This window comes from Neofelis nebulosa, chromosome 12 (assembly GCF_028018385.1).
Source record: "Neofelis nebulosa isolate mNeoNeb1 chromosome 12, mNeoNeb1.pri, whole genome shotgun sequence".
Lineage (NCBI taxonomy): Eukaryota > Metazoa > Chordata > Mammalia > Carnivora > Felidae > Neofelis > Neofelis nebulosa.
Genome location: NC_080793.1, coordinates 4,510,483 through 4,533,021, shown reverse-complemented (window position 1 = coordinate 4,533,021; position 22,539 = coordinate 4,510,483). Strand labels below are relative to the sequence as shown.

At 53.9% G+C, this 22,539-nt stretch overlaps 1 protein-coding gene across 8 annotated transcripts in view; it reads left to right on the top strand.

Moving 5' to 3' along the window:
• The window catches only part of CFAP77 (cilia and flagella associated protein 77), a 129,991-nt gene that overhangs the window by 55,768 nt on the left and 51,684 nt on the right, over positions 1-22,539 (top strand). For all 8 annotated transcript variants that reach the window (XR_009251336.1, XR_009251334.1, XR_009251335.1 and 5 more), the window contains exons 2-3: positions 14,578-14,677; positions 15,184-15,412. Coding sequence is in view for 5 of the 8 variants with exons in the window: in XM_058693720.1 (XP_058549703.1) it covers positions 14,578-14,677; positions 15,184-15,412 (329 nt within the window). In the remaining 3 variants the exon portion in view is untranslated. The remainder of the gene's footprint in view (positions 1-14,577; positions 14,678-15,183; positions 15,413-22,539) is intronic.

Genomic DNA, 22,539 nt, shown 5'->3' with positions numbered 1-22,539 from the left:
TTTCCTCTCAGCAGCTTGTCATTCATTACAAAATGGTGTTCTTTTTCTATTTCGGTAATTATAGGCTGGTCTATACGAGTTTGTAAGCATTCCCTCCCGCCTTCGGGGATGACTAGCATTCCTGATCTTGTGCGGAGAAGAGGAAAATTATTCAGTTGCACCAAATCTGTCTGTTTTATAAGGTGGATCAAGACCATTGCTGGAGTCTTTTACAATAATCCTCACTCTTAATTCTTTAATGATTAATTGCAGGAGAAGCACAGAGCTTGGTAATTTCCAAGACTGAAAGCTAAGTACAAACAGATCTCGCATGTAGCCATTATGCCACATATTTGAAATCTTTACCTGAGTTATGCGGCCCCATTGCGTGTAAGAAGCCACCCATTAAATCATTTATAGCACAGCCCCTCTTCCTCAGCTAATATCGATCAGCCGTCTTTTGCACCGTGTGCCTGCAGGAGAGCTCAGATCTCTTTTCCCGTCGCTCGTCGTTGCCTCCTCCCAAGCACGGAGCCGGGGCCTCCGCGATGTTCAGCTGTAGGTAGGGACGCGGCGGGCTGGGGGCACGGGGGAGGACCTTGGAAGCCTGGGCTCGGTTTGGCTGGTCCAAGGTCTTTGTGACCACCTTCCTCACATGCTTTCCATCCATCGCCCCTGGTACAGCTCGGCATCGAGAGGACTTCCCACGCACCAGGCGTGGTTCTCCAAGTGGCTGCCGCGTGTGTTGGAGAGGCCACGGGTGGAGCTCCACGCCAGGGTGGCCCCGTCGGCTTTGCTTCGGTCACGCTGGGTTGAGTGCGGGCGGCCGGTCGCATGAGCCCGTATGGCAGGTGGGAGTGAGACGGGGCGGCACCAGGTCTCTCTAGTAAGGCCCCTCGTCCCTGTTTCCACGAGCTCACTATGGGAGGGGCCCTGCACACTCTCTCGTCACACACGCCGGGCGCGAACCAGCAGGAGCGTCAGCGCGGGACCCAGATCCGGCTGGCTCTGAAGCTTTCCCACTGGGCTGCTCTGCCTTCCTGGACAAAAAGTACTGGGTGATGTGGATCTGGGTGACGCAGATCCAGACACGCTCTCTCTCCAGAGAGAGAGAGGGAGAGAGAGTGGCAGAGCGGAAGGAGCCCTAGAGATCAGCTCTCTCACTTTACAGATGGGATCGCAGAGGCCAGAGGAGCGGGGAGGGAGCCTCCTCGGGGCTGCCCTCCTGGACTGACCCTCTCTCTTAGCCTCCCACACCTCCTGGTTCCTGCCTGCCTATCATAGACACAAGGCGGGACACTGTCCAGTTCTGGCGTTCCCACTGAGTCTAGAAACTGCAGCCTCTCTGTGGGGCCCACTGTGGGACAGGGCTGGCAATCTCTACATCCCTAGAGAACCTGGGAACAGACCCCATACTCTGTTCTAGAAGGCCTGCCCCAGACAGGCCAGGCCTGGGAGGAGCACTGCTTCTATGGGCTTCCAGAACATCGGCCGCCCGCACCGCTGCTCCCTGGCACTCAGTCGCCTGAGTCTTCCCAAAGTGTGTGTTGAAGACCTACAGTGTGCTGGGCCCTGGGGACACCGCGGCGAATGGGACAGACTTACCCAGTGCTCTTGCAACTGATGTGCAGCTGAGTGAGATGTGGCCCAAACCACCACCCAAACCTTCAGTCAGTTACAGCGCGATGGGTCCCGGGGGGAAAGTACGTGAGATCATGTCACGGGGGCTTCTAAGCAGGGCTGCAGAGTCGGGGGCTTTCCCAAGGCAGTGACATTTCAGCTAGGAGTGAGGGGGGCCCAGGATTGGATGAGGAAGGGGCGACTAACACAGCCCGTACGCGGGAGGAGGCTGGCAAGTTCAATTTGCAGAAAGAAGGCCAATGGCGAGAAGCCGAGACTGAAGGAGAGGACGCGGTACGAGGCCGGTGCCGACAGCCAAGCCCCCCGTGCCACCTGGGGCTCCCCGTTCCACGGACAAGCCAAAGATAGATCTGGGTATGCGTCCCTGGGATGTCATTTCTTCACAGCAGGCTGAGACCGTTAGCTCGAAAGCCCTTCGGCACCAATCGCTTACATATCCAGTTGTTTTAAAACTAGCCCAGACGAGCAGATTTTTAGCCACTTAGGGCCTGGCTGCTTCGCACACCCCTCAACGCGACACGGCATCCACTAGCTGTTGGTAAGATGGTCTTAACGGTCTTAAGATCCCAAGCCACTGCTGCCCTCCACCGCCCACAGAGCCAGACACCCTGCCCTGCTCCGAACGTCGTCACCCGGACACCTAAGCCCCTCTCTGAGTCTCCGATGCCCCCCGCCCCGGAGTTCCTCTGCCCTCCTCCCCTTCTGGATGGGTGGCCCCTCACCCACAGGCCTCTGGACGGCCTCACGCCGTGAGCACATCCCTGTCCGAGAGGCACCCAGCTTCGTGGTGAAATCAATAGCCATCCTCATTAACAGGCTTCATTTCAGAGCCTCTTCCTCCGCCCCGCTGCCTCCTCTGCTAACAGGTCAGCTGCCATTTTGTGTTAAACTCCTTCTCATTTATTACAATCCCGGTTTTTTATTGACATGGAAATAAAACTTACAATCAATGAGATATTATGAAATATACATCAAACCAAAGTCACTGAAGCTGGCGTTTTCATCTGTTCTCTGGAAGGAACAAGGGTTTATGGGGGGGCGGGAAATACTGAACATTTTTCTTCCCTATTACATGATGCGATTTTCAATGAATCTATAAAGAAAATGAAAACATAAATAGAGTAACCAAACAGAATGATCCCTGCAGCTGTCAAAACTTAAAACAGTTCAGTTTTCCTTTGATTTCTGTTTTAAGTTTTGAAAAGTACATAGATCATTCTCTGCTTTGGCTTTTGCTTTCTTTCTTTTCTCTCGCTCGCTTTTTTTTTTTTTTTTTTTTGGTGGGGAGCCTCTTTTATGAGCCTGGTCCCGCTGTGGTTCTGTGGTCTGCTGGCTTCCACCCTTGGCGGCTGAAGTGACCAAGTAACCGTAAGGATGTGTCATTTATCCCTAATGCCAGTGGCTCCCCCCTCGGTGGGGGCAGGGGCCCTGGTCTGTTTCTCTGTCCTCCGCAGGCTGGAAACTTGCTCCTTGGCGTGTTGGACGCCACATCAGAGTAAGTGCGGAGGTGTTTCTTGTCTTTACTAAAGCAGCAGTGGCCTGGAGAAGGGGAGGAAAAAGCCGTCCCAAGCCGCTGCACGCCTACTGCCTGCCGGGTGCCCCTTGGTGCCTGGTCCCAGGGAGCTCGTCTGAATCGGGTCTTTCCACCCGAGGTGGGGATGGTTATCCGTGTTCCATGAATGATGACAGACAGACCCAAAAAGGTCAGATTACCTGCTCAAAGTCACACAGGGAGAAGGAATAGAGTCTGGGCTCAGATCCCATCTGTCTACACCAGGTGCACGGGTGAGGACCTCCGAGATGGCCTCACTGAGGGATTCTCATTTTTTTTCCTGAAAGCCGTAGAGCCTGCTCTTCGGAAGAAGTCCGATGTGGAGACACCCCCACCCCCGACCCCCCAAAATAAAACTCGGATCACAGCAGCTGCCTGGCTGGATCAGTGACTGGGCCTGGGAAAGTCACTGATCTCCTGCAGGGTCCCCCAGGGCAGACGAGGCATGGGCCATGGGGAGCAGGCAAGGCGGACGGGTGCCAGCTCCCAGGGCTCCAGACTCACGGTCCAGTCCTCCTCTTCCTCGCCCACGGCGGCCTTCCAAAGCTGAGGCCACTCGAAGCGAAGGAGGGACGTGATGTGAAATGGAATCCAGCAAGTGTCACTGGTCCTCTGGCCTCTGGCCTGCTTTGGAACAACTATTTTGGGAAGATCTAAAAAGCCTCCAACACACATGCCTTCACCAGCTTCTGCCACACGGACCATCAGAGCAGGGATATCCAGATGATACATGGCTTAAATATTCCAGTCCCAGCCGAGGCACCTCCCACCGCCGCCACACAGCCTCGCCTCCTTAAGGTCGAGCGGTGTTTTCTGACGCATTGTGCCCCGATGAGACAGCGGCTACTTTATCTGTGTTTCTGTCCTTTCTCATCCCAAAGAGAGAAAAGAATTTCCTAAATTGCTCGGATGGGAGGCGTGGCACATCCTTCCGGTGGACGTCTTAGTTTTTCTTTTTATTGAAGCAAAATCTACAGAAAATTAACCATGAACCGTTAGTAAGTGTACAATTCACGGGCATTTAGCACATCCCCAATGTGTGTCCAGTTCCAAAGCACGTTCATCAGCCCAAAAGGAAATCCCATACCCATTAACCCGTTCCTGCCAGCCTTCCCTTGCCCCACTCCTTGGCAATCACTAATCTGCTCTCCTTCTCTGTGGATTTGCCAGTTCTGGGCGTTTCGTATGGAATCGAATCACCGATGGAATCACTCGGTGTGTGGCTTTGCGTCTGGCTTCTTTGCCTTGGAGGGTTCGTGCACGCGGTAGCATATATGTAAGGACTTCATTCCTTTTTATGGCTGCTTAATATTTTACTGTGTGGATCTATCACATTTTATTATCCATTCGTCAATCGATGCACACTTGGCTGCTGGACACTTGTTAATAATGTTGTCGTGAGCACACGTGTGCACATATTAGCTGGAACATCTGTCTTCAGTTCCGTCGGGCACATACCTAGGAGTGGAACTGCTAGGTCATAGGGTAATTTGATGTTAAACTCTTTGAGGAACCATCAAATGGACCTAATTGATTTCACGGCCAGTTCTCTGTTTACACAAATGGAGACAGAGTTGCTGAGAATTGATGGACAAGCTAATGAAGACACCTAGCTAGTATGCCTACTTTTTGGTAAGAACCTTCCAGGCCCAGGGCACCTGGGTGGCTCAGTCCGTTAAGCCTCCGACTCTTGGTTTCGGCTCAGGTCATGATCTCACGGTTCATGGGTTCGAGCCCCACACTGGGCTCCGTGCTGTCAGTGTGGAGCCTGCTTGGGATTCTCTCTCTCTCTCTCTCTGTCTCTCTCTCTCTCTCTCTCTCTCTCTCTCCGTCTCTCTCCCTCTCTCCCTCTCTCTCTGTCTCCCCCCCCCCCCCCCGCTTGTACTCTCTCTCCAAATAAATAAATAAACTTAAAAAAAAAAAAAGCACCTTCCAGGCCCTCTGCTGAGAACCTGCCCGGCATTATGCAATGTTCCAACAACCCCGTGAGCCGGTACTCTGATTACATCTGTATTATAGGCTCAGAGCTTAAACAACTGGCTCAGAACCACACAGAGGTGAGAAGCCAGAATCCCGACCCAGCAGGTTTGGCCCCAAGATCATGCTCGCACAAGCACCAAATTGTCATGTCTCAGGAATGTTCCAGATGACTTCTGTTTGGATCTGGAACGCCACAGGGTGCAGGCTGGCAGCGGCAGATCTCTGCCCGTCGCTATGCCCCGCACACACTACTATGAAAACAGGCTCGCCCAGCTGCGGGCATCCGGACCGGGCCAGCCAGGGAGCTAGAAGCCAGCCCCCACCGTGCACAACCCGCGCAACACATAGGTGACGCTGGACGGCAAAGCGTGGCACTGAGGGACCTCACTCCACGGGAGCATTTCGCTTTGTTCCTTGCTTCTTCGGAAAACGGCCGGTTTACTGGGAGCCCGCTCTGTGTCCACCATGGTTTGAGGTCACCCGGCTCAGCTTCGCACCTAAGAGGTGGGATTGTCTGCCTGCTTTGCAGATGAGGAGCTTGGGTGTAACTGCCAGAGCCCGTGTTGATCCCCACGCTGCGATCGGAGAGCCATTCCTATAAGCAGGAGGCGACCCTCACCCCTCCCTACTTGGGGGGGAGGGGGGGAGGAGGGGCGCGGAACCATCAATTTCAGGAGCCTCTGGCTTTGCCCGGAAGGAAAAGTTTCTGAGAGTTCGTTCCCCAGGACGATGAGCTAACTCATAGGGTTGCTTGGGGCTGCTCATAATTCAGATGACACCTCAGCCAGTTTCTGTTGCTTTCATTAAAAAAGGGAAAAAAAAAAAAATCCAGATCACGGTGTTTTCTCCTTCCAGCCCCTCACGTTTGCCTTTCTCAAAACGCTGCGCGTTTCCCCCTCATCCGCCTAAACCTGCTGTTGAGTTACTGGCCCCCAGAGGCTGCAGGCTCGGAGCGACGCATCCATGCACTTTGCCGCTCACCGCCTTCTCCGAGTGTAATCAAACATCAAGCTAAGTAGCAAATAAATCTCTCGATCTCATAAGCTGCACAGCGAGATCATGTAAATGCAAATGAAGGACCTGGTTTCAAGCTGTCTGGGGGGAGGGGAGGGCGGGGAGGGAGCGCAGGGGCCCTGTCACCGTGACCGCCTCAACGGCAGGGGCCATACATCAGTTGCAGTAACGGTCCTGGCAGCACGGAGGGAGCCCCGGGCCGCCCCAGGGAGACGGAGGAACCAGGCTGGAGGCAGAACACAAGGCAGCGCCGGCCGCGAGAGCCAGGCAAGGGCAGGCGCAGTGGGGCCCGGAGAGCTGTCCCACTGCCTGGGACTCCCCTTGGCCTGACCTGGAGAGCTGCTCCCGTAATGCCACCTATATAACCACAGCCGTAGCCGAAGCCACACCCAGGGCCGGATGCCACCAGACCCTCCATGCAGCTCTGGGAGGTGTTCCAGGCAGGAAGCCGGGACCAGACAAATTAAGCGACCTGCCCAGGGTCACACGGGAAGTGGCGGACCTGGAACTCAGTCCCGTGTGACATTAACGAGCTGGCTTCTCCCGTCCTCGTCCTCCCCTCCACACCTCCCTCCACCCCAGGGGCCGCCAGCCCAGCCCTCATCATAACCCTTGCGGTTGTAATGACACAGGAGAAGAACCTTGCCTTGGACCCTTGGCAGGTACCGTGGGGAATAGAAACTCACGCTTTAACTCTGCCTTTTGCCTTTTTCGATTCTGCAAGTTAACATCTCGACACCCTCTCCCTATCTCTAACTACACGCCCTCACGCAATCAGTGATGTGTGTTTCCTTCCAGTATGTTTTTTCCGTGAAGCTTTCTTCACGTGGCCGTAACCATAGTATATGTTCGATTGTGAATCCTGCTGTGGTTGGTTTGTTTGTTTTTTTTTCACTTGACATTATTTTATATGCCTTTGATCATGTAGGGGGACGTGGTCCTCCCATGCGTGCCTTTTCTGGGGTCATTATTCAAGTTCACATGCCACTCACACAAGGCACACGGTTCAAAGAACCTGGCTTCTGAGACGGTGCTGGAGTCCTTTGATGCATAATGTACCTTATTTCACGTGATTGTTTATCTGAGGTTCTCATTATGGAAATAAATAAATATCCTCTATGCTAATCAGGACCACGATTTGCATTTATATTGTGCTTTTCATTCGAGGGTCTTAAGTTGTTTTACAATAATGAACTACCCCTCCATGAGCACAGTGGTAGGTGTGTGCGTGTGCATGAATGGGCTTGGCTATGTGCAGATATTTATTTAATAACTACCAGGCCGTAACTGCGGGAGTTCACGTAGCCACACTTTAATGGGGTGCAGGAAAGTAAGTGGAGACTCTTCAGCTGTCGGGCAAACATTTATTTAGTTCAGACGCTGGGCTAGAGGGTCAACGAACTCCCTTCTGTGTGGCCGCCAGGAAGTGGGCGTGATTCCTTTACGGGGCTTCCTCCTGCGGGAGCGAGTTTCTAAGGTAAGTCCAGAAACCGGACGTTGAGCTCCCGGGCTGAAAACCCATCTCGGAAACGCCCCCTGGGATGGATCCGGTCCGGGCCATCCAAGAAATAAAAGCAACTGATTTCACCCATTTTCGCCTCTTGGGAGGCAAACAGGGGCTAGTTGTGAATTTCCAAACGTATATCGGTTGGGAAATTCCTAGACTTGAACTGCAAGGTCAGGTTGCTTATTTCGAAGCCGGTTCATGAGAAGCGGCTTGGGCGAGGCTCCAGGGCGAGGGGCCGTCCTTCCTGGCGCCTCAGGTGACTTCAGAGGGAGGTAGCAGCCTGCGGGGAACGCCACCTGCCACCTGCGCCTCTGGAAAGCCCCAGTGGTCCTCACGCCGGCGACAGGCTGCTCCGAGGGGGCTTCCAGGTGGGGCGGGGGGCTGCCTGCCCGGCCTGATCCAGTGCGGGGGTCCAGGGCCTGGGTCCTCTGTGTAAACGGCGGATAGAGCGGCGGTGCAGAAGGAGCCCAGAGAATCCCAGGGCCCCTGGGACAGGGAGAGAGCTGGCTTTAATTAGAGCTGAGAGACGGGAACTAAGTCAGCAAGGGATGACATCTTAATGAGGTTTAATGAAGCTGTCTGCTGATGGGGACAGCTGTCACCCAGAGCTGTATTCCAGCCAAGCCACTGTGTGACGGAGGAAACTCGGGGAAAGGCACAGTTTGAACGGTGCCGAGGAGGGCGGGGTGGTCTGACGCAGAGCCGGGATTCTTCTCCCACATCCTGACGCCTCTTGATTCGAGCACCTCGACCACGAGGGATCCCGGCTGCTGGGCCATGTTTGAATAGCGGCCCGTGTGTCACACTTCCCTGCCGTGCGGAGCTAAGGCGTGCCCCTTCAAAGGCCTTGAGGATTTTGCAGGAGACGTCTTAGAATTCCGCCATCAGACACGGGAAATGCGGGAGGGGGCTCGCATGTGCAGGCTGAAAGGGGTTCATGGGTCCCTTCTCTTCCCGGGCCTCAGTTTCCCCATCCGTCCACTGGAGATAATGTGACCTCCCTCCCTCAGAGAGCTGCTGGGGGGCCTGCTGTGGGGTCAGCACGTCTGAGAGAGCTCAGCTTTCCCTCAGCTGCTCTGTATACTAGCCGGGTGGCCTTGGGCCGGGGGGAGCCTTCAGTTTTCCCGCCTGGAAATTGAGAAACCGACCTCACAGTGGGATTGGCGGAGTTGCCCGAGAAGCGCAAGAAGCTCTCGGGCAGAGTAAGTTCTCAGAACTAAGGTTGGCTTAGTGAGATCACATAACATGAGCCTTGGAGGAGGTGCTCAGTAAAGGTTATCTTTCTTCCTCTTTGCCTTCTTTACTTCTGCAGTAAAGAGAGTGCGGTGGTTCCAAGAGATCCCCGTGTAGGGAAGGTGCTTCCAGCCTTCATGTGGCCCAACAGCCTGTCTGCACCATCCACCCCAGGACCTTTGCACATGCCAGCCTGAGAGCTGTTGCCTCTCTGGGCTGTCTCTTATCCTGTTCTGGGCTGGGGGTGGGGGCAGGTAGCTTGGGGAGCTGAGTGGCCAATCGAAGCCGAGATTTGTGGCCAATGTCATCAGTTTCACGGATATCAGAGAGGGAGGGGTGGCCACGGGGAAGCAGGTGACCCACCCTCGACTTCAAATTATGTTGCATATCAGTGGCAGCTGATCTCAGATGTCTGTCACGACTGGCTTGCCCACATCTGGAAGTTCGGGGTCAGGAGCTCTGAGCACCTGTTTGTCAATCCTTAGCTGGCTTCACACAGCTCCCCTGAGGTGCCCAGACACCTGCTAGATGCTTTTCTCTATAGGCTTCTAGAAGGTCTCCCTGGTCGAGCTGGGAAAGGAGGCCAGGTCCTTCTACCTCTGGCTCAATGCTCTTTCTTACTTCCAAGAAGCCCCTTGGAGAACCCTTGGCTCTCCTGCCCTCCCTGGCTGACCCACAGGAATCTTCTTCCCGTCAGGTCTCTCCAAAATGCCAATCCAAGGTTGGTATCTTTCTTTCTTTCCCTGCCCACTTTCCCCTGACCCGGTCATGACTTTGCCATCCTGCGTCCAGGTCACAACAGGCCTACAGTGTTTTCTGAGGTGGCAGCTTTTCCCACAATCCCGCTGTACATGAAAAGAGTGGACTTCCCATGGGGCCCTCCTGGGCATAAGGCCACCTTGGTTCTCTGGGTGGGGGTGGGGGTGCAAAGACATCCAAGGCACAGCCACTCTGCCCGAACAGCCTCTCGCCCGCAGAGCTAAGATTGGCGCACAAGGAAGGAGGATGAATGGTCCCCGGTAGTTTAAGCTAGATGCCAAGTGAGTGATTAAGAGGCAGCAAAGACCCTGTGGAGTCAATACGGGTTCCAATCCTGCCTTGGCCATTCATTAGCTGTGCAGCTTGGAGCAACCAAGGCCCTGAAGCTGTCTGGGCCGCTGTCACCTGAAAACCGGGACGGTAGTAACCGCTTTGCAGGATTCTTCTAAGCATGAGACAGAGGTGATGGAGGTAAAGGAGGCTGGTGCACGGTCACCGTGGTGGTTGGGGGTGTTGGCACCAAGGGGGGCCCGTGAGCTCCTCTCACTCGCCAGCTGAGCTGGTTGGGGGTGAGTCCGCCACTCCTCTGGGCGTTCACGTGTGAGCGCGGGGACCCCAGAGCACCCGGCCCCTGGGCCTAAAGGACTGAACTACCGAGAGGGGGCTTTTAAGCACAGGAGGGTTTGTGGATGGGTGGGACCCGGGAAAAGGTCAGGGGGCACACAGCTCTGGGGGTGTTCTGGGGCTGCACCTGAGAAGGGCCCGGGGACCCTTTGGTGCCCTACAAGTGGCCTTCTCAGATGCTGTATGACCTGCCCGAGAGGGAAGCAAGTCCAGCCGTGGGGCTGGAAGGCCAAACCTCCTTCTCCGCCGAATTCTTGGGGAGCTTCTTCCTTCTGGGTGACTCTCCGGTCTGGAACGGTCGGAGCAAATGACAAAACGAACAGTCCGAGAATTCCAGACAGGACCCCACCATTGCAAAAGCACACAGCAGAGAACCCTTTGGGACCCAACAAATTGTCTTCGTGTTGCTGCCGCCACTTCTGTTTTGCCAGGGTTTACACGGTGCTTCCGTGCAGGTGTCTCCTGTGGCCATCAGGAACACATTGCTCTCTCAACCTGTGGCCGCAGTCACATCACAGATGAGCGGGTTCTGAAGGAGGACAGCAGGCAGGATTGCACGGCGTGAAGGGCACCCACATCAGGTCAAGAAGCAGGACCAGATCCCCCGAAGCCTCCGACGCAGCCTCAGCCACGACGCCTGCCCCAAGGGCACCCACACCGATGGCGTTCGAGCGTCCTCTACGCGTCCCTCGCGCGCCTGGCTTCTTTCGCCCCACGGTGGTTGCCATAGTGTGGGCTTTCCCAGCCTCAGCACTGTTGGCCTTGGGGGCCGGGTAATTCTTTGTTGTTGGAGGCGAGGACCGTATTGTGCGTTGTTGGATGTTGAGCAGGAACCCTGGCCTCCACCAGCCACCTGGAAGGTAGGGCTCCTTCCCACGTGGTGGCAACTCATGATGTCTCTGACACAGCCGGGTGTCCTCTGGGGGCCAAAATTGCCCCTGATCGAGAACGACTGTTATGGAGTAGTCTACAGAATGAATACATCACAACTTTTTTATACACCTTATAACGGCCATTGGGATTGTTTCCGGTGCTTGGCTACTAGGAACTGAGATGCTGTGAGCGTTCTCAGATGGGTCTTTGTAGGACACAGGCGCTCACTTCTGTTGGGTGGGCAGGAGGGAATTGTTGGGTTATCAGGTAGGCGTGTGTTTACCTTTAATAGACACTGCTAAATGGTGTTCCACAGTGGCTGCACCAGTCTGTGCCTCCCACCAAGCGCATCTGCGTTCTGGTTGCTCGGCATTCTCACCAATAGCATTGAGTTTTTATTTTGCATTTCTCAGAGGTTAAGCCACTTGAAATATGGATCTTAGCCACTTGGACATCCTCTTAATGAAGTGCCTGTTCAGGTCTCTTGCTCATCCTTCCATAGGATTGTCTGCCTTTTTTTTCTTATTGATTTGTAGCAACTCTTTATATATGATGGGTAAAAGCCCTTTGTCAGATACTTGCATTGCAAAAAATCTTCTCTCAGTCTACGGACTCAAATTTTTTAGAGCTAGAGGCAATCTGTGCTCCCCCAAGCTAACCCTCTGGTGCAGTTGACTATTGTTACTTGTTTGATTATCCCTTTTCCAAAACAATACATTTCATAAGGGCAAAGGCTATGTCTCTGCTTTGTTCGGCTTAGAACTCCCAACACAGGGCTTGGTGCAGAGTCCGTGCAAGATATTTGTGGAGTGAAAGAATGGGTGAAACTCCCATCTGAACGATTCTTGCAGCCTAAGGCTTCCAGGTACTTTGGCAATTGTTGATTCCCAGGCAACCCTCGGTAAAAAGCGCCGAGACCCAGACACCTGCGTGCTTTTCCGCTGCCCCCACCCCCCAAGTAACAGCCAGCTCCTGAGTCTGTCTGTCTTTCCTTTGCCAGCTGGAAGTCTGCCCACCTGCACTTGCCCTGAGGGAGGCGGAGGCCTCTCCTGGAGAAGTCACATTTTAATTAACTTCCCCTGCAGTCACCAGAGAGGTCAGATCATTTTCATAAACAAATGAGAAGCCAGAGCTTTGTCTGCAGCTCGGAGTGAGTCTTGCGGAAGGAGTTCAAAGCAAACCGCCCAGCAGAGGCCCCCGTGCACTTGCCTGGAAATCAGAACTCCATCCCTCGCGGGGGAGGTGGGACCTGGGCTTTGAGATGGGAAAGAACAGGGAGAACCTCGTGCAGACGAGAACTGAGAAGAGTCTCCAAGGAGGCATTTCCTTCCTTCCGTCTTTCCTTCCCTCATTCATTCACCCCTATTTACTAGTATCTCTGCCATGCTGGGCACAGGGAAAAAGAGGAGTGAGGAGAAGGGGGGTCGGGGAGGGGCAGAGGCGCAATCTGGGCACCTTCGGCTCAGTTTTGCTGTGAACGTAAAATTGCTTTAAAAAATAAGGTCTATTAAAAAAAAAAAAAAAAACTAAAAAATAATTAACCTTAAAATAAAGACGGAGAGACTTTCCACCAGGGGGAGACCGACATCGAACTGATGGCCGTGCAATTAACGACTTGATTACACTGCTGTGTAATTCTAATGGCTTTACTGAGACATAATTCACATACCACGCAATTCACCCAAATAAAATCTGCGATGCCTTGTGCAATCGTCACCGCAGTCCATTTTAGGACACCTCGTAGCCATCACCCCTCCCGGCCGTAAGCAACCATTCACTCCACTTTTCCTCCTCAAATTTGCTATTTGAGACGTTTCACGTAAATGGAATCGTGCGGTATGTGGTCCTGTGTGACTGATTCTTTCCCTGAGCGTCATGTTGGCGAGGCCCATCGGTGCCATCGAGGTACCACCGCGAAAGTTTGTTAAGTGCCCTGTAGGTAGAGCTCGGGGCCCTGAGATGCCATGTAACAAAGAAAGTTGTCCGGACTGAAGGCAACCTGGGAGGGCTTCCCAGAGGAAGAGGCTTTTAATCTCAGGCATTTATTGAGAGCACCTGCTCTGAGCCACCAGGAAAAGGAAGGCAATAAAAGCCAGACTGGCTCGTTGATATTCGTTTAACCGGTGGATCTGGGTGTGGGCTGGAGACAGACAGCTTGGGTTCGAATCCCAAACTGGCCACTTCCTGCCGTGGGGACTTGGGCAAAACTGTTTGGCCTCTCAGTGCCTCAGCTGCCTCATCTGAGAAATGGGGATAGTGATGGGTCCTGCCTGAGAGAAGCACAGGGACAACCAAATATCGTATCTGGAACACAGTCCGAACGCAGCATGGGCTCACTGAATGTTCTAAGGGCCTTACAGGCCAGGACCTCTGACCTCAGGCAGCTGCTACTTGAAAGAGAGGCCGTGTAATCTTTTTTTTTTTTTTTAAGCTTATTTATTTTTGACAGACAGAGAGCACGAGCAGGGGAGGAACGGAGAGAGAGGGGGGCAGAGGATCCGAAGCGGGCTCTGTGCTGACGGCAGAGATCCTGATGCAGGGCTCGAACTCATGACCTGTGAGATCATGACCTGAGCCGAAGGCAGATGCTTAACCAACTGAGCGACCTAGGCGCCCCGAGAGGGGGCCGTGTAATCTAATGATTAAGAGCTCCGGCCGGAGGCCAAACACTCCAGCCTGTGAAACCCAGCCCATCCCGTAGGAGCCGTGGGTCGCGAGCACCTCTCTCGGTGTCCGCTTCCCTGTCTATAGGATGGGGGAGTCACGTGGTTGGTAATAGACCGATTTTGTTCCTAAGACCCCCTTCTCGCGGGGCAAGGAGTTCACCCGGAGAGTGAGGAGAGCTGGCCGGCCACCGGGAAGGTGATGGTGGGCCTTGTTACCATGTCCCCACCTGCAGGCGAGGACTCAAGGAGCATTGATGTCCTCACGGGCTCCAGTGAGAATGACACAAGCCATCTTTGGTAGGAATGAAGAGTCAGGTGGGAAAGATGGCCCCTCCTTGAACAGGGGCCTCCAGGTGAACGTCTGTGAACCACGCCTTCCCGTGTGTCCCCTTGGGCGACGCAGCGCTGGGCAGGCAGGGCCAGGCTGGACCCCCAGGGACTGCTGCGCGCCCCTCCCCTCACACAAACGCACCTCCTCTTTCAAGGCCTCGGGGGTCCTCCTGACCCTGCTCACTTGTCCGCCATCACGAGCACACCGGGCAGGCTTTCCCGGTTGTGTCTCGATGCCCAGTGCCCCCGGCGCTCACCTCGCGGAGGGCTCCATCATCCTTACCCTAGTGGCCCCGAAGGTCACCCGCGGGGCCTGCGGCCAAGTGAGCATCTGATTGACTCCTGTGGCTGAACTTGCCGTGATGCGGTCGGTCTGCGATTTCGCTCCTCACCTTGGCGTTCTGTCTGTCCCCACACAGGCTGAACTTGGGAAGCCCCGAGAAAGAAGTTGCACTCTGCCTGGGATTGATTTCAATTACGGGCTCTACGTCCGCGGGCTGGATGGAGGGGTCCCCGAAGGTGAGCAGGCGTACTTTGGAGCCCCGGAGGTGGGGTGGGGCATGAGCTCTCAACCTAGGCGGCTGGTCGCGCTCCAGGGAAAGAGCCAGAGAGTCCCGGGGCCTGCCCCGCAGCGTGATTCTGGTCGAAAACCGCAGTCTGGGCTTGGCCGAGACGGGGAGGTCCAGGCAGGGTCCGGGTCTAAGGTGTCAGGGAAACAGCATGGGCCCCAGCCAGGGTGGAACCTGGTGCCCTGCCCCGTTTGAGCTTCGAGCACAGAATGGGCTCAGGACCAACCCTCTGACGGCCCCAAGGAGGTGAAGGCCAGGCGGACCCGGCTTGGCAAAGGATGCTCTGGTGCCCTCCGGAATCTCTGGGAATCCTGACCCCTCCCTTTCCAGCAGGCCACGCAGGGCCGTCACACAGCAGGCCCCGGGTTAATGGGAGGCACACACGCCCCAGTTTCTTCTCGGTCAGGTGCCGTGGCCTGACCGCCGCACCACCGTTCCGTCCCTCCCTGCCCTCAGCCCTCGGACACTGGAATGTGTTTAGGCAGCAGCCCACGTGCCCCCACGAGCTGACCCGGAACTACATTGCCATGAATCGCGGGGCGGTGAAAGCCGGCCTGGTGACCGCTCGGGAGAATTTCCTCTACCGCCAGCTCAACGACATCCGCATCAGTGACCAGGATGACCGGCACGTCAAGAAGGAAATGCCCTCCCTCCCTCCAAACATGACGTTTGGGGTCGTGGCACGGTAAGTGGCCGGGACACCAGGCTCGATCCCTCACCCGGGGGCCGGAGGGCACTCAGAGGTGACTGAACTGGGGAACCGTGTGTGGCATGGCCTTTGACTCCAGGAAGGGTGGGGGGGGGGAGCGCTCCAGGCCTGGGCAATCGGTGTAGCTCACAAACCTTGGTCACGGTGATTGGTTCAGCAGCAAACATGCAACCCAACGTTCCAACTCTGGGATGCGTGACATTCTCTAAAAGTAGGATGCGGGGGCGCCTGGGTGGCTCGGTCGGTTAAGCGTCCGACGTCTGCTCAGGTCGTGATCTCACGGTCGGTGAGTTCGAGCCCCGCGTCGGGCTCTGGGCTGACAGCTCGGAGCCTGGAACCTGCTTCGGATTCTGTGTCTCTGCCTCTCTCTGCCCCTCTCTGCCCCTCCCCTGCTCATGCTCTGTCTCTGTCTCTGTCTCTCTCTCTCAAAAAATAAACATTAAAAAAATAAAAATAAATAAATTTTAAAAAGTAGAACGTGGTTGCACGTAATCAAATCTCAACTCAAACCGGCTCGATATTTTTTTAAGTGGAATTTATTGGCTTACATGATTGAAAAGCTCGGGCACAGCTTCAGGCACAGCTGGATCTAGGTCACCAAGGGATGTTATCAGTATTGGGTATGTCTCGCCATGTCTTGGCTGTGCTTCCCAATCTTGGCTTTGTTCTCTGACAAGCTTCTGCCTCGTGTAGCTAAATGACCAGGAACAGTTCCATCCTCAGGGGGAAGGGCACAGAAGCTATGGCAGCCTTCAGATTAGGATTCCTTGGTCCAACTTTAGAGCCTTGCCGATCCCTGAATCAGCCACTGTGAGCAGGGATTGCGAAGTACACTGATTGGCCAGTTCTGGGTCACATGTCTGCCTCTGAACCAATTGCTGAGACCAGGAGATTCTGATGCCCTGATTGGCCAGGTCTGATCCCCTGCCCCTTCTTGGGCGGGGTAGGTGTTTGGGCTCAGTCTCCACCATGCATATGGGGCTGGTGGTGGAAAGGATGTAGAAATCAAGGCTCTGACCCCGGAAGGAGAACAGAACACAACAGTAGGCGAAACGGCAGATGTTCAATGCACCAGGGCTTCCTAACCCATGATGTGTCACAGCAGAAAAAAATCACTGGTGTTTGTGCCTCGCACTGTGCAAATAAACAGAAGCGCCCGTAGCTGGCAACAAGTGACCTGGGGCCGCCAAGCCCCAACCAGATGCCCGTGACCGAGAAGCCAATATCTTGGTCCATCTATGTGGCAGTGCCACCGACAGTCTGTCCCCCAGCCTCTTTCCCACCTTCCTCCCACTGTTCCTGGGTAGGTGACTTCCTCTGGCTCTCCCACCATACTTTATTGTTATTATTATTATTATTATTATTGGCGATGGTTCCTTCTTTATTTTTTATTTTTTTCTAATTATTTTCTATTGTGGTAAGATTTACTGGTCTTTTTTGAAGTTTTTGTTTATTTATTTTGAGAGAGAGAGAATGAGTATGAGTGGCAGGGGGTGGGGGGGAGCAGTGAGAGAGGGAGAGAGAGAATCCCAAGCAGGAACCACGCTTCCAGGGAGGGGCCTCACGCGGGGCTCGAACTCACAAACGGTGAGAGCACGACCTGAGTGAAAATCAAGAGTCAGATGCTTAGCCGACTGAGCCACCCAGGCGCCCCCAGATTTGCCATTTTTAAATGTACAGTTCAGGGGCGCCTGGGTGGCGCAGTCGGTTAAGCGTCCGACTTCAGCCAGGTCACGATCTCGCGGTCCGTGAGTTCGAGCCCCGCGTCAGGCTCTGGGCTGATGGCTCGGAGCCTGGAGCCTGTTTCCGATTCTGTGTCTCCCTCTCTCTCTGCCCCTCCCCTGTTCATGCTCTGTCTCTCTCTGTCCCAAAAATAAATAAAAAACGTTGAAAAAAAAAATTAAAAAAAAAAAAAAAAAAAAAAAATGTACAGTTCAGTGGCCCTAAGCACATTCACACTGCTGTGCAACCCACAGCACCATGCATCTCCAGAAGCCTTTCTTCATCCCGGACTGGAACTCGGGCCCCATTTGGTACCTCTCTGTTCCTCCCTTCCCTCAGCTCTTTGTAACCACCATTCTGCTTTCCGTCTCTACGATTGTTGACTTCTGTAGATACCGCATCTAAGTGGAATCATGCCAAATTTGCTCTTTGTTTCTGGCTTGTTTCACTTACCGTAATGTCCTCGAGGTTCATCCACGTTGTAGCGGTGTCCGAATCTCCTTCCTTTTCAGGGCCGAATGATATTCCACCGTGTGGATATGCCGCGTTTCGTTTCTCCGTTTATCCGTCGATGGGCATTCGGACTGTGTCCACCTTCTGGCTATCGTGAATAGTGCCGCCGTGAACACGGGTGTGCAAATACCCGTGTGCGTCCCTGCTTTCAGTTCTCTTGGGTATCTACCCATGGGTGTAGTTGCTGAGTCACGCGGGATTCCAAGTTTGGTGTTTTGAGGACGTGCCATCGTGTTTTCCGCAGCGGGAGCTGCCATACTTTTGTATGCCTTCCCCCGCCTGTTCTCGCCACCCTACCTAGTAAAACCTACTCATTCTCCGGAGTTCAGCTCAGCGTCATCTCTGCGGTAAAGCTCTCCCACCTCCCATGGTCTCAGCTGTACACGTCTCTCTCACTGGAAATGCATATCTATTCGCCAGCCCTCCAAACGTGGAACGTGACCGTACAGACACATTGGAAAATCATTTCTGGTCCAGATTAACAGTCGTTGGCACACCCCCCTTCCCCCCCACTTTGAAATAATGCCCTAGGGGCACCTGGGTGGCTCAGTCGGTTAAGCGTCCGACTTCAGCTCAGGTCACGATCTCGCGGTCCGTGAGTTCGAGCCCCGCGTCGGGCTCTGGGCTGACGGCTCAGAGCCTGCAGCCTGCTTCCAATTCTGTGTCTCCCTCTCTCTCTGCCCCTCCCCCGTTCATGCTCTGTCTCTCTCTGTCCCAAAAATTAATAAACGTTAAAAAAAATAATAATAAAAAAATAATAATGCCCTAAAGTCAGTCCCTCCAAGGCATGGTTTCTCAAGGCCGCCTGGAGTACAGAGGGACAGAGACTCCCACTGTGTGCCAGACCGCTAGACTAGTCCGGGCCGGTCACCAGTGTCCCCAAGACGGCATGGTGTCTGGGAGCAGCCGTCAGCCTAGGGCTCTTGTTCCAGCGTGGTCCCCGACAGTTTTCCCTCCAAGGCTTCTGTTTCCTGACCTGTGAATAGGATGTTAGAGCAGTAACACGGCCAGCTGGGATTCTCAGGTTATGTTTGGCCTCTGTGTCGGTTTCCTTTCCTTGTCTTGGAAGGGCCTGTGCGGGGATGCGGGGAGGTGGGTGGGGTTACTTGCCCAGCTTAGGCAGGGAGAAATTAACCGATCTCCCTAAGCTGGGTTCTCAACCTGAAGCGCTTATATTTAAAAACAAAATTTTAGAAGACGTAGGACGTTAGCCATCACCTGGTTCAAAGCCCTGATTTAAAAGAAGAAAGCAGGGGCACCTGGCTGGTTCAGTGGGTGGAGCCTGTGACTCTGGATCTTGGGGTCCTAAGTTCGAGCCCTACGTTGGGTATAGAGCTTACTTTATAAAACTAGGAAATAAAATAAATAAGACAAGGAAGCAGACGTTCAGAGAGGTCAAGACACTTTCCCAAGGTCACACAGCAAGTTGGGACCAGACAAGAGTCAGATCTAGAGCCAGGTCGGCAGACTCCCCGTCCGGTGCTCTTTCTTGCACACTTGCCTCCTTGGGACTGAGGTACAGCGCGAATGCCCACAGTTCCCGGTCCTGGGGCTGCATTATTCCACGTACAATGGAAAAGCTGAAGTCAGCTGGGCTCAGAAAGGACATCCATTATCATCTGGCTTTCAATATAAAATCTTAAATTGCTATAAAACCGAGTGGCTACAATTCGAGGGTAAGGACGTGATGAAGTGCCAGCTATATCCTCTGTGATGGTAAATGGGCTTTGCATATGCAAATTGAATGGATTTTAAAATGGTATTTAATGACAATTTTCGTAGCAGACGTTAACATTAATTGCACAAAAATGAAAATGCTGCATTAGGTTGCTGTTAGCAGCAAATATCGTGGCCATAAAGCTTTATCTTTATCAACAGCAGCCCTCTCTCATGTGTCAGGGCGGCCCAGCAAATTGCAAGCAAAAGGGCTTTTACGGAACAAAAATATCCCCCAAAGCAGGCCCAAATCAGCATCAATTTTGCTTTATTTCTTCGTAAATGGAGGTTAAATGGCCGCTGGAAAGGCTTTTACTGAGCTGCTCAGCGAGCGTCCAGAACCCCTCAACCTCGCGACGTAAGTAGAAGGAGCAGTTAAGACGCGATCGCCCTTCTCCGTAATGGGGCTATTACTTTAAAGTTATGGGGCCGAGGCCCCTTTCGTAATGATCACCTTTTACAAGCCTCAATTGTATTTATTCCTTTACTTTAAAAGCATGTTTAAAAAAGTAGAAAACAAATCTGATTACACACGACTACCCGAGGAGTTGTTGGGGGCGATTTGGTCCAATAAATAAATAAACAAATGAGTACCGTTTACTCACAACTACAGATATGTTAAAAAATAATAATAACAAAATACACAGGAAAGCCACTCGAAGCTCGGGACGCTCCCGAGCATGTGACTGCCGTGTGAGACAAAACTGAGCCCAGCTCTTCTCCCTGTCCCCCGGATGTCAAATCTCTTACCCTTTGACGTATTTCACGATGGACGGAATGACGGATTCCGTCCGTCCTTCCACTTGGCTGATTTGGTTTCCAATTCACACTGCTTTGTCACAGATGGTCACTAAATTGGAAAGGTGCATTTCAGTCCACGAGCTGGTGTGGCTAAAAGAAAGTGGAGGCCCCAAGCCATGATGGGGAAACGGTGCCCGTGTGGCCATGTGGTCACGAGCGGGGAGCCACGGCAAAGTCAGCCCACAGAGATGTTTGGCCCATCCAGTGACGAAAACTGTGAATGAGTTGCCATGTTTATTAAAAGAAAACTTTTTTTTTAATGTTTATTTTACTTTTGAGAGAGAGAGAACCAGCCAGGGTGGGTCAGAGAGAGAGGGGGACAGAGGATCTGAAGCGGGCTCCACACTGACCACAGAGAGCCCGATGTGGGGCTTGAACCCACAAACCGCGGGATCATGTCCTGAGCCAAGGTCGGACACTTAACCGACTGAGCCACCCGGGCGCCCCATGAGGTGCCACATTTAAAAAGCCAGGAGATTTCATAAAAACAACAACAACAACAACAAAAACCTGGATTTCCCGCTTCACCTAAAAAGCCAGAAGCCCAGGGGCGCCTGAGTGGCTCAGTCAGTTAAGCGTCTGACTCTGGATTTCGACTCCAGTCATGATCTCCCGTTTGTGAGAACGAGCCCCGCATCGGGGTCTGTGCTAATGGCTCAGAGCCTGGAGCCTGCTTCGGATTCTCTGTTTCCCTCGCTCTTTCTGCCCCTCCCCCACACTGTCTCTCTCTCTCTCTCTCTCTCTCTCTCTCTCTCTCTCAGTGAATAAAGTGAAAGATTGGACGCCCTGCACCCAGGGTCTGCGCTCAGGCACCAGGGGCTGGAGCTGAGAGGCAGTGCCCCTTTCGGACAGGTCCCCCCCCCAGCCTGGCTCCTCCCATCTTTGCCATCTGTCTGGTCCTGGTGGGCACTGAGTTTGCAGCTGCTGGTGTCGACTGGTCGTCCTGATCCCTCAGCTAACTGCTGCCTCTCTTTGTCCCCTGATGAAGGTCGGGGCCACCACGAACAGAAGCCGCTCTGCACTGAGTGTACGAGGCAGGCATTTTGTGTGTGTGATCGCTGATGCTAATCTCAGTCCTACGAGGCAGGTATCATGCCTCCGCCTGACATCTGCTTCACGGTCCAGGAAAGGGGGCGCGCAGGCCCCGCTGCTGGCTGCTCGGTGGCAAAGCTGGACTTGTTCCCCGTCCGGCTGGCCGGGTTTGAGGACCGCACCTCTAGGATCGGGCAGCTGGAGACAGCCTGTGCCTTACCGCTCTGCTGTTTCGCTGTCAAATCTCAGACTTCAGGTCAGGGAAGGATTTTAAATTCTTATTACCCGCGTGTAGGGCCGTAACACGAATCTCCAAGCATGCTGCGACCCAGGGTCCATAAACAGATATGTCTGGAGGCCAGAAATGTAACTATTAAGGAAGCACTTAATTATTGATGCATTTTAACAAGTGTTTGCAAATGCTCCCATGCCCTTGGCACATCTTAATTGTTACTGCTCCTAATTGGTCCAGCGTTGTCGATTATGATGAGTCAGGGACTGGCGGGGAGGGGGGGAAGCAGCAAGAGCGGGGCAGCAGCTGGTGCTCCCGGAAGGTTCTGGGCGCCCGGAGCCCCCCACCGTCCTGCCTGGGAGCTCACGCCATACACAAGGCAAGGCTGCTAGCCGGGGGGTGGGGGGGGGTGGGGGGGGGTGGGGGGGGATCCATCACTCAGTCAGTAAGCAAACGGCCGCCGCGTGTCTGGGTATGACACACGCCAGATGAAGGGTAGGTAGCCCGTGAGCCAGTAATGCCCCGAACCAATAATGGCAACTAGGCTTTATTGTTATAACGACGTGTCAGGCGTTGTGCTGAGCGCCTCCGATGCACCCCGTCCTTAAATAACTCTGAACAGCTCAGTGAGTGCCACGTTGGGACTCCTACCTGCCCGTCTTGCAGAAGAAGAGACACAGAGGGTCAGAGAGGCGAAGTGATCTGCCCTTGGCTATGCTGCACTCGTGATGGTGACCGTGGCAGTGAGCTGCTTGCCTCACAAACACAAGGGTGGAGGTGATACGTTTAGTTTTTTTTCTGCACTCGAGGGGGGCTGAGACGGAATGTGTATGGACACTATACAGAGAGAGTACGGCCGTCCTGTCTGGATTTTTCTTAAAGCCTTAGAGTTAATCTGAACGCGGTGAGCTTCCCCTTTGATGTGCCCTCCCCTTCCCCGTGCCCTTCCCCTTTACTGGCTCCCCACTTCCTGATAGACAAACTCCTTGAGGGGGCACCGGGAAGGTTCACTACACTAGATGCTCCAAGCCTGCTGTGCTCACCTCAGTATCCCTGGTGCTGACCACAGGGCCCTTGCTGAGGGGGC